A 16,568-nucleotide genomic window follows, 5' to 3' on the forward strand; every position below is an offset into this window, starting at 1 on the left:
ATATAAAGGAATTGTTTGGTTATATTCAGTATACATTTACTTAGTTCCAACTGGGAAGCTGGCAAACCAGGAGGAATTTCTTCCCTTCAAGATTCTTTAAATCCAGTGGGGAAATAGACACATATTCAATAAAGCACATCATATTGTATTTTGCTTGATCTGAGTATGAAGAATGGTTGAACTTTTCCTGAGCAATAATTTCTTTTCTCTGGGACACCGTGAATTGCACAACAATAGGGATTTCTTAGAAATGTTGAGACAAGTTTGTGGCAGGTATATATGTTCTTATGATGTAGTCTTAATTTCATTTCTGACTAAGTTTTGTTTTTATTTCACACTTCTTAAGTTACACTATTTTATCATATTTCTTTTCTGCTTTAAGTCCTTTGTGGTATAAGTTTCTGTATAAACAAATAAAAAACGCCCAGAATAATAAATAGCTAGATGGCACAAATGCTATCAGAGGATACAGGGAAAGATTTCACGGAAGAGGTGATGTTTGGCTAAGAGGAAGAAGGAAAATGGCATTTTAGGCGGGAGGAGAGCAGAAGCAAAAGAATGGAGACAGGATGTTTGACTTTCTGTTTGAGAAAGTATGTGGTTAAAATATAGCCACATGAGAGATTGGTGATAGTCTGAATAGATAAATAGCAGATTATGAAAGATTTCAAAAGACAGGCTGACAAGGTTGAAGACCTAAAAGGGGGTGGATATTAAGCAATGAGGGAACATAACAAATGGAAAACTGGAAAAGTCTACAGCTTGATGATAAAATACCCTTTTGGCCAACAGTGGCTCCTTCCAATGATTTCTAACACTGCATCTCTATGAGGACATACCTGTGTTACCTGCACTTGGAGGTCGATGTGTCACACCAGGAGACATACTGTTTCTCTGCAGAGAAGGGTGGGCCAGCGGCAAAAGGTTGGGGTTTCCCAGTGAGCTGACGGGGTTGCTGTATACCAAACTGTTGTGGCTGGACACCGGGATGGAGACTGGCATCTCAAAGTTGGGAGGGGGAACAGCCTGTAGGAGCAGAAAAAAAAAATATGGGTAAAAGGAAAGAAGAGAAACAGAAGTCCTCAAGTACAGATAAGACTTTACTTTTCCAAGAAAAGTTTCAAATTCCAAGCCGCTTGGTGTCTAGAAGACCATTAAGAAGAGCTCTCAAGATGTTCAGATCATAAATTGATTTCTTTAATGTGCTTAGAACTCTTTGCAACTATTAGAAAACGTTTCACTTTTGTTTAAAACAAAGCCCCATTTCATTAGACTCCATTGTCTTTGAATTCCATTCTATTAAGTAATAATTGTTCATTTGTGATGTCTGACTCTGGTACCAGAAATGACTGCAAGATCAAAGGTGCATGATTGTGATGACTTCACAGAGAAAAAGGAGGATTAAAATGCAAACCAGAGTCTTCGGTTTAATTGCTTATTGAAGCATATTTATGCAGAAGTTTAATGATATAAAATCATCTCCAAGCATGTGAGTAGCACATATACCTTAATTATTATTTTTAAACGTCTGTCTTTTGAGATTAACTCTAAAGATAATAGACATTTTAAGAGACAGAATTCAACAGAGCATGTATCATTCAATAGTTCATTTTTTAAAATGATAGTTCAGAATATATGTTACACTTTATATTTTGGGGATGCACGGACACTGACAAATGGCAAGACCTCTAACTCAAAGGAGAAAGCTGGCAAATATCGAGTGAAATGAAGTCGTGTGTATATCTAATTAGAGTAATCAGGTCCCAATTATTGATATTTTGGTATTATTTTAACAATTTAAGCAAAATCATGCTTATTTCTCTGCTTGCACTAACTAAATAATCATACCTACAACTTCCACCTTTTTAAAAAATGTTCAGCATAAATGAAAGTACTGCTTGAATATATTGCCAGAGGACTCATGGTGTCAGAGCATACTGCATTCTTACTATAAAATGGGTACGTGTGTGTTTGTGTGTATGTGTGTGTGTGTGTGTGTAACTATCTAATATATCTATTGGAGACAGGGTTTATATAGAACATTCCTTCAGGATTCTCAGATAAGTCACTGTGTAAGTTTAAATGCCTATGTGCCTGTGACTCAAAGGTTTTTATTTTTATTTATATTTTTATCATTTTTCCCAGTAATCTTAACATCATCTTTCCTTTCCTGGTTGATTGGCTGGCCTGCATCAGATGTCATGCTCTGCAAAAGCTGTTTATCCTGGTGGTGAGTTCAATACTACTCTCTGTTTAGGCTTGTGCTCTCTTATTCTTTATTTTTCCTGTTTTCTTTTCTTCCATGATCTGGACATGTTGATATTGACAGAAGCAAATGTTTCGTAACTCTTTTACATGTCTTTTACAGGGAAATGAAAATGTTGAAGTGCTTTATTAAAACAGTCATTCTTTATTAAGACTTTATCTATTTTAAGCAGAGTAACAAACAATAATTTTGGATAAACATCATGATACAATGAAATATCAATGTTGGATAAGACATCTAGGAATGAATTTCCAGAGGCTCAAATTTTCAGAGCCTTTTAAACAACAAAAAGTATTAGTGTATGCTGTGAAATAAATGTCTGTAGAATGAATGAAATATTGCATTCCTGTAGTAAAAGGCCAAATAAGAATTACTTAGAATACCTAAGAAAACAAAGGTAAGCAACTGTGGTAGGTCTCTATTTGCCTCTCTAGATCCACTCTCCGCCCTCTTTACTGCTCTGGGCCCAGGACGCTGAATCTCCAGACTGCATCCACCGGGCTCCCACTGCCCTCTGGCTTCAGCTGGGCCAGTGGAGGCACCAGCAGAAGTACAGAGAGTAGGAGAGAAGTCAGGGTGTTTTGCTACCGTAGCATCCTCCCTGCGGAGCCACAGGTTGGCAGAGGCTGCGTTCCGCTAGCGAAGGTCACGCCTCTTTTGGGGTCATGTCTTCTATAGACTTAGATCTTGCTGTGCTCTGGTATCTTTTCTGTCCTCTTGCTCCTTCAGGCCTAGTTATGGTAACAGCTTCCAGGTTGCAAGCCTTAATACACTTCACCATTCCTTTGGGTTTCACTGAACCCTACCTATCTTCAAACAGTCCTTTTACTAAACTCCCTTCAATGACTGTGTTTCCCCCCAGAGCCATAATAGTGACTCTCTAGATCTAGAATAGTGGTACTCTACAGGGGTGGACTCCCTCCCTAGGGAGCACTTTGGAAATCTGTGGAACAATTTTGGGGTGTCACAATAACTGGGGGGTGTGGCTGGTATTTTCTGGGTAGGTAGGCAGGTATGCTGTAAACTCTGTCATATGTGGGACAGTTCAACACAACAAAGAATCATCTCATCCCATTCAACTTTCAAAAGCCCCCACTGGACATTTATTGTGTGAAAAAACCCATTTACAATGATGTGAGTCAGAACTAACTTTGTTCTACAAACACAAGGTATTTTTATACATTGAAACATGGATTTTGTTATATACTGAAATCTCCAGAAATGCAATTACTGTGTGCATTGAGGGAACATTCTACTTTCTTATGTAAGGAACTTCATCAAAAATTTTTCACCATCTTGGAAAATCATGTCACCAATGGCAATTCTGCTTTTTAATTTGGGTTGTAAATATAGCATACTGTTTTCTCTTAACTCATTCCATTAGAAAGTGTTCCTCTACCCCTTCACTGAAAATCCTCTTGTCATAGTCATTATTAACCTTCAGGTTGCTAAATCCAATGGAAACTCCTCAGTCTTCAACTTGGACATGGCTGTCACTCCTTCTTGATAAACTTTCTTCCCTTTCAAAACTCTGGACTTTCCCCCCTACCTTGATGGTTGCTCCTTCTCAGCTTTTGTTCCCAGTTCTTTCTTTTCTCCCTGATCTCTGAATTTAAGAGTAGCATGGTTCTTTATCTGCGGCTCAGATCTCTCTCCTTATTCAGCCTTGCATATCCAGCAACAACCTCAATATTTCTACGTGAATGTCTAATAGACATCTCAAAATCAACTCCAATCTACCTCCACTCATACTTTTCTTCATCTCCAGCTGATGACAGTGCTTTCAATGGCACAGAATAAAATCCTTGGGAGTCCCCCTTGAATCTTCACTTTCTCCCACACCTGTCATTGAGTCCCCAGAAATCCTATTGGTTTAACTTCCAAATATAACCACTCTCCAAACACCTCTCATTTTAATGGCTACCATTCTGGTTCCAGCACCATCACCTCCTGCCTTGATCACTGTTGTCACCTCCTAAGAGTTGCCTGCTTCTATCCTTGCCCTCCTTCTTTTTATTTTCAATCTAGCAATTGAATTGATCCTTTAAAAGCACAAATCAGATGATGACACCCTGTGAGAAGCTCCCACCTTACTCAGAAAAAAGCCCAACTTCTTCCAGTGTTCCATAAGGCCCCATAAATTCCAGCTTTCACCAGGCTTCATGATCTGATTTCCTATTGTCCTCTTCCCTCACTCCCTCATGTCCATGGCTAACTCTAGCACTTCCTTCAATTTTCTGCTCAAAATCTGACCTTCTCAAGGAAGGCCACCCTGACTACCTTATTTAATTGTACAGCTTGCCTTACCCCCCATCTCTCTCCTGATCCCTTTCTCCTGCTTTTCTTTCCTTTGTAACATCACTTATGATGTTGGCCAAATAATGTTCCCTTTCATCAAGCTGCTAGAGCTCTTTTGTTGTAAGGGAATGCAGTGCCTAGTCTACATTTTATTATATGAATTGAATATTTTTCATCAAAGGAGAATTTTTAGGAAGACACTGTACTAATATCAAAATACAAGCTTACAATTTACTGTATATTATTTACTGGGCAGGCACCATACTACATAATTCACACACATTATGTGATCCAACTCTTTCAACATCCCTTCACTATGGATATAATCCTTTCCTTTTTAAATCAGTAAGATTAAGTGGCCCAAGGTCATCTAACTAGTAAGTGGCTGAGCCTGTTGCTTTTTCCATTAAATGGTTGTGTAACACAGTATAAGTTTTTGGATAGAAATAAAATACTGCAGTCAGAAATCATACTGTGAAGTGAGTATGGGCTTCACGTTAGCAGCTTATTATTTGTGAACCATGAAAATAATGAACTAAAAGGGTTCTCATGACATGTGGCTGAGTGTCCATGTTAGAGTGAGCTCTGTGCTCATAACTGCCAGGGTGTGACTGAGGTCTCAGGAATAAAATAAACCTTCAAGACTCCTCTCTTCCGTATTTACTCAGGTTTGGTATTTTAAAGCTATCTTTTAGCTACAAATATTTTAATCTGTATTCACTCTTACTATTTGTAAATGTTTAACTATGATTGGGTACTTAAGGATCTGCTATAAAACTACTTCTCCCCTTGAATATTCTACAGAGTGTTGATTGTGTCTCAGTAGAGAGCAAAGCCCATTTCCTCTGACTACATGGACATCCAAAATAAGAAAAATTATCAATAGTTTTTTCATAAAATCTGAACCACCTTAATAACTGGTTCAGTGAAAATCTCTCTGCTCCTCTCTTCCTCTGACCGTCATCCCAAAGAATTATTCAGTTTCCAGCATTCTGGACTGTAAACAATTTGATAAGTATCAAATTCTCTTGTGATTGGTTAAACAGCAGTCAGATATAACTCTGATACTGAAGCATATTTCAAAAAATCACAATTTATAAAATATGCTAACATCTTTTTGCATTCTATCTTTTGCTTTGTTTCTTTATATGTATTAGGAACTGGCTAAATCGTTTTAAAGTCGAATTATAAGCTTAAAAATGACCACAATGAAGAGATAGCTCAGAGATTCAGAAAGAGCAACAGCCTTTATATCAGAAATCTCAGTTGCAGTCCAGTTGTGTAATAAATTGCCATTTAACCAGGCAAGTCATTTAATCTCCCTTGACCTGATCTGAGACATGAATGCAAACATAAAGAGACTAGTAACTAGCTCTAAACATTTTAGGGAATGCAGAGGCTACAAAAATGTATAAATGTTTACAGGAATTTGGCATTACTTATTTTCTTCTTGATCTTTCAAAATTAGGGAACTTAAAAGCATCTCTTTAAAAAATTTTTGTCTAAAAATTGGAAGCCAGAAAGTAGTTAAAAGCTCCCAACTTGCATATATCTCAGGGCTGGGCTCCAAATTTTAGAACACGCAAGACAGGTAGTAAGAGGGAATTTCAGGTGATTAAATAAAATGTTGTAGGCGGGACTACTATGTATTTGCAGGGCCCAGACCAAAATGAAAATATGGGGCCCCCTCTTGAAAAATTATGAAGAATTTCAAGATGGCAATGGCAAAGCCTACAAGAGCAGGGCCCTGTGTAATTAATTGCACAGGTCAGCCCTGCTTTAAGATACACAGGCATGAGAGCTAAAAAGCTTTTTAGTGTCTATCCCTGAACAAAACGGTCATGGTTACTGAAGTGAGTCATCATGGTCAGAAAGGTATCTGAACTCTTACCCCAAACCCACTATTTTCCCCAAACTTACCACAAGGAAAAGTCCAATAAAAAGTTAAATAAAATATTTTTAATAAAATATTTTTAGTTAATAGGCCCTCTTTTATTTAATGTGAATGACTGAACTGAATCCTCTTTTTGGGCCACTGATGATACTCCCTTTCGATCAACCATTACCAGGCTGCTGAGAACCGACAGAGGGGGAAGAAGAAATCACACAACTCCACTTGCTGATATCCACATTCCCTCCAGGTTGCCTGACAACTCTGGCCTGTACTCCCTCTTTCCCATCTCATTCCCGATTTCTTCCAATGTCTACAACTTCATCATTCTTGGTCTGCTCTCCAGCACCTACTCCCTCACTATTTATAGAAGCTGGGTTCAATATAAACACAGAAATCACTAGGTGGTCACATACTAAACTTCACTCTACCCATCTACCACCTTAACTAGGTCACGGGTCTACCTACAACTCTGTCCTGTTCCAGGCCCCAACCTCCTTCCCTTCCTTGAGTAGCCCACCACTGTAGCCCCACTGCACCAATGCCTTTGATCTTTTCTTCCGTGCAAGCATTTGTCCTCTGCAGATAAATAATCTCCAGAGCTTTTCCTTTTAACTCTTTCCTTGATCCTAGTTACAGCAGTATTTCTCTCTTCACAGTCTGTTACTTGAAGAAAACACATGCTATTTCCACTTCCTCCCTTCCCGTTCACTTTCAACCAATCTTGCAACCACGTCTCCTTCCTTCAGCCCATTTCCTAATTCCCGGTTCCTCAAATGGAACTGTTTTTTTCTTGCTGTAATGCCCAGCATGAACCGTGGCAAACCCCACATGAGGAAATGCTGGTCAACAAGATTCCAAATCATCCATGAATTATTTCATGTAATTGAGGAATATGGGCATAAATTATATTGTAACAGGTGATTGCAATATTAAATTTTCTATTTTAAAAGGGAAACTCTTCAAACTGGGTCTCTGAAATAGAAAAACAGTCTTGTAATGTTTTTAAAGAGGTGGAGACACTCTCTACATACAAAGGGCAGAGTGTCCTTGCCCTGCTTTAAATGTTTTAGCAGCTGTGGAAACTTTCAACAAAATTTACTTCCAGCAACTGAAAGTGATGTGCGAAAACTGGGCTTTTCATCGTGGAGACTGAAGCACTTACTAAAGAGATGAAGACTCAGAGGCACAGCTAGAAGCTGTGTAGTCCTTCTCACAGCCCGGCCTATAAACTCTCATGTGGTTTTCATCCCCCGCCACACACCACTGCACCTCTTAAGAAATCATGTATCCTGATTTTGAACTCTTTACAGGACAGGATGAAATACTGTGAGGGACTCCAGGTATGCATCACACCTCCTTCTCCTAAAGCATGGGAAAAACGATCCAGTGTGCAAATATGGGCATTCTCCCAGAGCCTCGACGGGGGGTAGGGTGGGTGGGTGGGGGAGGTTAAAGCTTCAGACATTTAGGATCGCGGCCATGGAGAGTGATCTGCAGTATTACATATACTGCCCTTTCTTAACTGTGCAGGGGATTCCTCCCGTCTGAGACACCTACAATCTTATCGTCACAAACCTTTATGCCCAGCAGCTCTAAACCAGTGTATCGTATAGCAAGTGAAACTCAGCCCGTAAGAATTAAAAATTGGCCCAAAGGAGGGATTTCTTTCCTTATTCTGGGCAAGATAAAATCTCAATGGGCATTTTATCATTCTGGGTATAACAAGTATGCATCGCTGCATCTGATAGGAAATATTTTATTTTTGATAAAGTGCCACTGTGGATGTGTTGTAGGTAGTACTTAGTTTTATGAAACCTTTAAGAATTTAAGCCACTTAGCTTTTTTCATGATACCGTGTATTAATAATTCTGATTCAACAAAAGCTCTACTTGCTGACATTATTTCATTTAACAAAAGAAGCAGACATATTTATGAGGATAGAAAGTTTAATATTCATACATTTTATAAATGAATTTAAAGTGTTCAGTTTAATTCAACACAGGTTGGTTGTGCACTTACTACGTGTAAGGCATTAATTTATCCTGTGAGTGCAGATGTGGACTCGGCCTAGAGCACTTGTCCCCAAATATCTGCACTTGTAATTGCTGAGGCATATTTTCACTGCAGAGTCCCTCCCAATCCTCAGGTTGAGGGTGTTTTGCTAACTTACGAAAAATGTTCTTTTCTGAGAAAGGAATTAATTACCTCCTGAAGAGCTGGTACACAATGAGGGTTTCAGACTCTAACATTAGTTATTCAGAAAGCACGTGAACCTCTGAGTTGCATCACTTGATGTCACAAAATTAATATCACTTGGCTGATGACAGAGTATATAATAAAAGGTATGTACTTTTCCCCTCTCTATGTGGGCAAACAAAATAATACATGCAGAGTTATTTCTCTTAAATATCTGGCAAGGCATATGATTGATTGTTAGACATCTTTTGACTTGGTTAAGACAAAATTTAGCCAAATGTTAAAGCATGGAAAATGTTGGTGTAGGCAAAGCGAATATTCTGATAAAGCTTTAAAATCACCCCAGCACACAAACATGTTGAAGTCTTACCATTAGGTTTTCATGCAGTCTGTTTCCCTGCAGCGAGCATTAGCTTTAACCCTTCAGTGCTGTTGCTGAATGTCATGTTTAGGGAAGGGGGCTGAAGCTTTATTCAGAAACAAGCTTCTCTTTGGGTGAGGATCGGCAGTTTATGTTAGAGAACTGCGGATCTATTCGTGTATCCCGTATCAGGACAGATACGTGTATGTTTTAGAGTAAATCCTCAAGCTTGTTCAGAAGGAGATTCCAGCATTTTACCAGTGCATTGTGATTCGTGTGAACTGTGTGTTTAAAAGATTGGGTAAATTCAGGGTGTGTCGCATAGATCTTTCTCTTCCGCCTGTATACCTTCTGCCTCTGAATGGACTTTTTGATGGCAACTCTTAGATTACATAAGTTCAGCATCCCTTCGGGTTGGCTTTATAAACGCACTGTCTGTGGGATGAGATGGCTATTTTATTGGTTTGACTTTCCAGTGCTTCTTAGAGAAAGTCATCACTGAAAGGGTTAAGGTATGTTACTGCAGCAGTTACCAGCAGACCAGCCATCTACCTTTGGTACTTACAGGAATTTTATGACTCTTGATCATATTATCAAATTCTTCATTAATTTTTTTGTATTTTTCTTCAGTGCGTGGGGTGAGTGCATAAGAGGAGTCGGGATCGGGGCTTTCACAGCCTTTGTTTTCTTTCTTGTTCAAGGCCTGCCAGGTTCAGAGAAATATCAAGAGTAAAAAAAATGAAGGGTGTTCCGAGTACTTACACACAATCTTTGCCTGCTGATCATTAGATCAATATCTTCGTTAATTTTCCTGTACTTGTCCTCAGACTCAGGGCTGTGACCTACTGAATCGTCTGCATCGGGATCTGGGCTGTCACAGCCATTAAGGCCCTTCTTTCTCAACGTCTGAAATACATAATGTGGAAAGTTCAAACCTAGACAGAGGCTGTAAGAGACATTCAGGGGTGTTAGAGAAGTTCGAGCTGTCTAGTACGTCAGGTTGTTATTACATACGCTTTTTTACATTAGGGTAAAGAAACCATAGAGAGAACCCGTGAGTGATTTCAATAGCGTGCCCATTACCAGTTACAAAAAAAATAAAAGGGCAATATTCCCTTTACAACTAAATTCAGTCAGTGAACAAAGACTGGTACAAGGGCTGAAATTTCACTGTACGGAATTCATACATGCTTCAAATGTCTAGTGACAGATACTTACAGAAGAATACAAGTCAGGTGGCAAACTGCAACACCATCTTCCCACAGAAAAATTAGAAGCCAGGGCATTACACAATGATTTCAGAATTTGCGATCGTGACAAAAGCAGAAATGTCGGAAACGGATCTCTGGTTTGAGTTTAACCTAATGGTTGGTGCTCTTGGCGTCCTGCCACCCCTTTGGATGTGCGCATGACAGCAAAAGGCCATAAGAGAACCCAGCTAATATTCTCACGAAGCACCCGGTAAAAATGTCCCAACACTGTGATCATAAGGGAGAATCACCTTTGTCTAGTCTGGTTAGGCGTCTATATTTGTGAAAATCTGTAATGAGATTGATAGATACTGAGAAGCTATGTGCCTAAACACAGGCTGAAAGAAAAGTCAAAACGGCTGAGCTTAACTTTCTGTAAGCTGAGCAAGGAAGCCAGAGGACACTGAAAATAGGTCGATAACTATCAAACTATCGAAAACCAAGTCGATCACTACCGAACTAGGAAAAGTTCCTCCTGGTTCCAGCTCAGTAGGACCACCCTGAGACTGTCTGCTGACACATGAAAGTGAAAAGTCAGTGCCTTCTCCTGAACCTCCTGTCTCCCTAACGTAGGTCTGGTCCAGTCACAGCTGTCACAGAAGGATAAATACGGACATAACACTATAACAGGAAAAGTATGAGTCAGGAGTCCTGAGTTTTACTTTCCCTCTTTTTTTTTCCCCCTTTTAACTGATGGTTGTCAAGTTAATTGTACCCCCTCTGATTTACAGAGATAATGTTATGTTTTTAGAGATCATAAAACTTCTGATTAATCACACAGCTTGCCATGTCAATTATTAATAGACTAGCAACATTCCTGATTTTTCTTGATACTCCCCACACCGTTTATAAAGAGCTGGGTACCTAAGTGTCTCTCATTAGTGGAAAGTTCAGCAGAGCTCATCTTTATTAAAGACAGAATTCACATACAAATAAAGCAGAAGCTGCGACATCAAGCTAAGGAATTCAAAGCTGAGATAACACTCCATCTTTAATTCATGCAATTGGGGAAAATAAATAAAACAACATGAGTTAAAAAGGGGGTGTCAGTCTTAACAATTTAAACTCTTTGGCTCTTATCAATGTGTAACAAATATAACATTTAAAATTAGTTTCTGAGGCATGGGAGATTTTTCACTTAAAGTCAAATTAAGAGAGTTACCATTTTTAATACATCTACGATACACTGCAGCTCTGTAAATATTTATTAATGTTATAGTGGTATAATATAACAAATAAACATATGGTTACAGCTTATTATGTGGTATAATGTTTGAATATTAAAATGAATATTTTGACACAAGATGATAATATATACATTTACAATCTTGGGGAATTTATAATCGGTGGGGCCACCTGTCCCCCTACCATGGATCTACGCCATCATTTTTACCCAGAATAAGTAACCCTGGTGGTGGGGGGGGAGTTCTTAAAATAATACTACAAATAATGTTACAATACGTTACAATAATAGTTTTATTCACTAACTTAATTTTCTGTCTTAGGCTGTTTTGTTAGCATTATCTCAACTACAAGAGTATTCTTCCGGGTGATAACTATTTGCTGTATTATGATCTGTTTCTGCTTTGATCTCCACATATCCTTGAGCTTTTGAGAATAATTTCTGAGTGTCTTGCATCATAATCCACATATATTTCATGAAAATTCACTTATGTAGAGAAAGATGTCAGATCAAGAAAATATTATCTGATGATTTTCAAAATTCACTTGCCTGTATTTCTATGAGGCATGATAGGAATATTATTACATAAACCCTTAATTTAAAGTCTTATATAACATTAATTTATAGTCTTATCTAGAAAGTAGATTTTTCAGTGTATACCCAAATCTTTTAGCCAATAAATCATATTGTAAAAATTATAGTTGTTTTGATGTGCAGATTTTTGACAACAGAACGCAAGGGCTAGGGGAGGCCTATCAACTGTCATTGCAATCCATCTGGCACATACATGTGTGCTAAATATTCTTATGAAGCTTTCAAGGGTAGATACTGTGTTTGGTTTATAAAAATTCAAACATCAATTACAGTTTGTTGAAAGATCTCCACAAATGTTAACTCATTATCTCTCACAAGTCTTCCACGAAGATTTTAGGAAACCTTATGCCAGGTCTCAAAACAGCTACGCAAGCATGAAGGTCCACACCTCTGGCCTCCTGCTGGGGGGAAGCATGGGGCCACCTTCCCCTGCCCAGGCTTTCCCACACTTGTAAGATGAGGGATGTGGAATAGATCGCTCTCACTCACATGCAACTGCAACAGTAGAGTGAACGCTGAAATAAATTAAGATAGAAAAATTTAAAAATTGGGCTGTGGGAAAGCTTTAAGTATGAAAATATGGTTAAAATATTGGTATTTCTAAAGGTCAGATTTTAGAGTGGGAATGTTTATTAGTCAATAAAGCAATTATCAGTTTTTGGATTAAAAAATCATTAGACCAAGAGCTCATTTTTGTACCTAAAGAATTATATAAACTGTTAAGCAAACAAAGCAAGTGGCATGAAGTCACAAAGGAAACAGCAGTGAAGGGGGCGGAAAACAGTGGCTCATTTTCTCCTTATAAATTCTTCTTGTTTCTGACTACATTATCTTTCAGTGAATATCACCAGTATTTAAGTAATGAAATATCTCTAACACTGAAAGATATAGTACAGTCTTATTTCAAGTTGAACTGTATTGTTTAAAAAAGGGGGCAGTTGAGATATACAAATACAAAACCCAAGGACAAATTAATAGTGAGTTCCAAATTCCCATAATCACATAACTAGAACATTGAAAAAATTGTTCAAAAATATTATCCTCAGCTGAGAGCTTGTAGAACACGTTTCTGCCAAGAACAGATGATTGTGGTAGAATTATAAGGCTCTGAAGATGGATGTGATGGCATAAACTTAAATACTATCATGTGAATGTGGAACTCTTATCTTTATTATATTAAAAATCTATAGCTGTTTAAGGATGACAAAAGAATTACTGTTAGATCAGCCAAGACTGTCTTTATTGTAGCAATAAATAGTCGGTATAAACTAAAGGGACTGTTAAAACTGGATAAATAGGGGCGCCTGAGTGGCTCAGTCATTAAGCGTCTGTCTTCAGCTCAGGTCATGATCTCAGGGTCCTGGGATCGAGCCCCGCATCAGGGTCCTGGGATCGAGCCCCGCATCGGGCTCCTTGCTCAGCGGGAAGCCTGCTTTTCCCTCTCCCACTCCCCCTGCTTGTGTTCCCTCTCTCGCTGTGTCTCTGTCAAATAAATAAATAAAAAATCTTTCAAAAAACCCAACTGGATAAATAAGCATTATTCCTTCAGGCCTTTTTCTAGAATAAAAAATCAAAATCTCTGCCTCTGGCCTTTGAAAGCTTCTCTGATCTTTTACAAATGTTATTGGTCAGGTAATGCAGGTGCTTAAATCAGTATTTTTTTACAGAGGCTAGAAGTCCGGGCTGCATATATTGTGTCTCTCAGCTGACTATGTTGTGAAAAGACTGATTCTATCTGTCAAGACGAGGCAAGAGATCTACTGAAACCAGCTTCTCCTGCTACGTATCTAAAGAAACTCTTCCCTCAGAGAACTCTGTAAATCTTGAGTGCGTCTGTATACTGAATTCAACTTTCCATGTGACAGTGACACTTTTGGGGTAGATCAATTGACGGCAGAGGCTTCTGGGATGTTTTCACAAGGCAGCGATTGTCATGCAGTGAGCTGAGAACAGCCGTTTCTCAGAGAAGTAATTAGATTGACAGAAGGTGACATACTCCAAACAATAAATGGGAAAGGGAGTCCAGACAGGTAATCCAAAAACCACGTGGAATCTCCCCTCCCAGACATGTGGACATATGGACCCTGCATTATTACATTTGTTCATCAGGAAAACTTGAAATACATATAAACTGACGATGATAGGTGACAGGTGCTTCAGAAATTCTAATGAAATAGATGTAGGGAACAGATTCTATTTCGTTACTGAAAGGAATATAAATGAAAAAGAATGCCACATGGAGCTCTCATTTCTCGTCTTAGGTATTATGTTATCATCTACAAAATTCCTTCTGTATAAAATGGTTAAAACTTAATTACTTCTTTTTAGTAAAAAAGAAATAACTAAATCATTGGCCTTTTTCAATTAAATGAAGCTACATATTTTATGTTACTGCTATTTACATAAAATTAAGCTTTTTTTTTAGAGAGCCACCATCACAGATTAAAGCTTCCAACCATTCAACTTCTTTCCATTTTGGCAATCTTAGTCCTCAAGAACATCTATTTTCGGGGTGCCTGGGTGACTCAGATGGTTAAGCATCTGCCTTCGGCTCAGGTCATGATCTTGGGGTTCCTGGGATTGAGCCCCGCATTGGGCCCTCCGCTCGGCGGGAAAGCTGCTTCTCTCTATCCCTCTGTCTGCAGCTCCCCCTGCTTCTGCGCTTGCTCGCTCTCTCTGTCAAATAAATAAATAAAATCTTAAAAAAAAAGAATATTCTCATCATCTTTCTTTTTCTGTACCTACCCACTGTACAGCAGCAATTTCAAATCTTTTTGCAAAAAACCCATACACACCCATTAATTTTTCTCAAAATCCAAATAATCAACCTTTTTTGTGCAGCTAGCATTACCCTTACTTCAGAGGGTTGATGTGTCAAGAACATATGCAAGAATTATCTCTATTAGTTGCATGAATGTCATGTTCGCACAAAAGCCAAGGGGAAAAAAAAGCATCAACTTAGAAAAGGTAGTTTCCTTTTCTTTAATACTAAATCATTTTTTGTGCTTATCTTTCATAGCTTTATGAAAATAAGTGTCTACTCTTAACAAGCTGAATAATCTTTAGAAAGCCGTAAATCCACATAGGAGAAGGAGATGCTGTTGAGATGGATACTGCCTGTAAGCGAAGTTTCTGAGAGTATTTCATAAACATCCTCCCAAAGCTGTGTGCAGCTACCAAGCTGCTGCTTTCGTCCCCTCAGCCCTGGGGGGTGGCTGCCCTATGGAATGACTTCTTTCACTTAAAATATCGTCAGCGGACACTTACTGAAAACCTATGATACACAGATACTGTCTGGTGCCCTTGTGTTTTAGAAAAGCAGGCAATACAAATTTAAAGGAAAAACCTCTGAAATGGCCTACAATATTATATATGGTTTTGTGTGTGTGTGATTTCTAACACAGATTATAGGCTGGGGGAAGATCACATGCCAAGAAATTTCTGTATAGGTTTTAATTACCAAAACTGTAAGCATTGTCTGCACTATCTTTCCTGTTCCATAGTTCTTCTTTGTTCTTAATATAGAAATGAAAAGACAATTAAAATACTGCAAATTTACTACAATCGGTAGGTAGACTTTAATTAGACAAGCAAATCATATCTAGTACAGACTATAAAAAATTAAATTTTACCCCAAATTATTCATTTGTGGTGAAAATTTTAATAAAAAATTAAAAATATAAACTGAACACTGTATTTCCTCCAGGTTATTAATGCTTATTCTAACCAGATATTAACTCCTACTGAGGAAAGGCTGGGTAGAGCTGGAGATTTTCATTGTTTCATTTTATTCCTTTCCTCCAAAGATAATCTTAATATTGGACTTGAAATTTTTTTCACTGAACCATTTTTCATCTTTAAATAATGGAAATAAAAGACACAGTTAAAGATTTGAAGACTTTTAATGTATAAAACATAAAGAAACACCCACCCATGCCTTTTAGTGGTCATGAATTATTTCATATAAACATTCAGATGGTGATGGTTCCTATAATTACTGGTACTCTAATCCTGGACTAGACCACCAAGGATCATCTGGCCTTTCCTCATGTCTTCCAGAGGGGAAGAATAACGGTGCATAAGCAACTGGCCTTTCATACCTTGCTCAAGCTGGGCTTCTAGAATGAGTCCACCAATATCTCTTCCCTGGACTTGGGACAGTCCTCCTTCAAGGCAGAGCTAATTAATACATCATCTCCTCTTTGTAGACTTCCCTGATCACCAGGGTGGAATTAATTTCTCCCTCATTCATGTACTCACTTATTGTATACATTTTTCTATTAGAGCCTTGATCACACATTATTACTTATGGGTCTCCCTTGCTAGCTCATGAGGCAAGTAACAAAGCACCTTCCTCTATTCACTTCTGGAGTTTCAATATAGAACTTGTAAAGTGCTCAATACATGCTTGCTGAATGAACAGAACACACATCTTCACTTTAATGTTAGTGTATACAGAGGTTTCAAGACTGGACCAAAGCTGTCTGCCTAGTTGGAGGCAGAAATGGTAGTGGGATTCAGACCTC

At 38.3% G+C, this 16,568-nt stretch overlaps 1 protein-coding gene across 22 annotated transcripts in view; it reads right to left on the reverse strand.

The window, feature by feature from the left end:
• The window catches only part of MEF2C (myocyte enhancer factor 2C), a 172,686-nt gene that overhangs the window by 32,382 nt on the left and 123,736 nt on the right, over positions 1 to 16,568 (reverse strand). For 19 of the 22 annotated variants that reach the window (XM_035014816.1, XM_035014833.1, XM_035014822.1 and 16 more), the window contains 2 exons: positions 9,778 to 9,921; positions 840 to 1,026 (listed from right to left, as the gene is read on the reverse strand). In XM_035014816.1, the coding sequence (XP_034870707.1) occupies positions 840 to 1,026; positions 9,778 to 9,921 (331 nt within the window). Of the gene's footprint in view, positions 1 to 839; positions 1,027 to 9,580; positions 9,719 to 9,777; positions 9,922 to 16,568 lie in introns of all 22 variants that reach the window. The other 3 variants (XM_035014838.1, XM_035014832.1, XM_035014839.1) reach the window with 2 other exon arrangements.

The sequence above is a fragment of the Mirounga leonina genome, unplaced genomic scaffold (genome assembly GCF_011800145.1).
Source record: "Mirounga leonina isolate KUSES-001 unplaced genomic scaffold, KU_Mleo_1.0 Mir_168, whole genome shotgun sequence".
NCBI classification, from domain to species: domain Eukaryota; kingdom Metazoa; phylum Chordata; class Mammalia; order Carnivora; family Phocidae; genus Mirounga; species Mirounga leonina.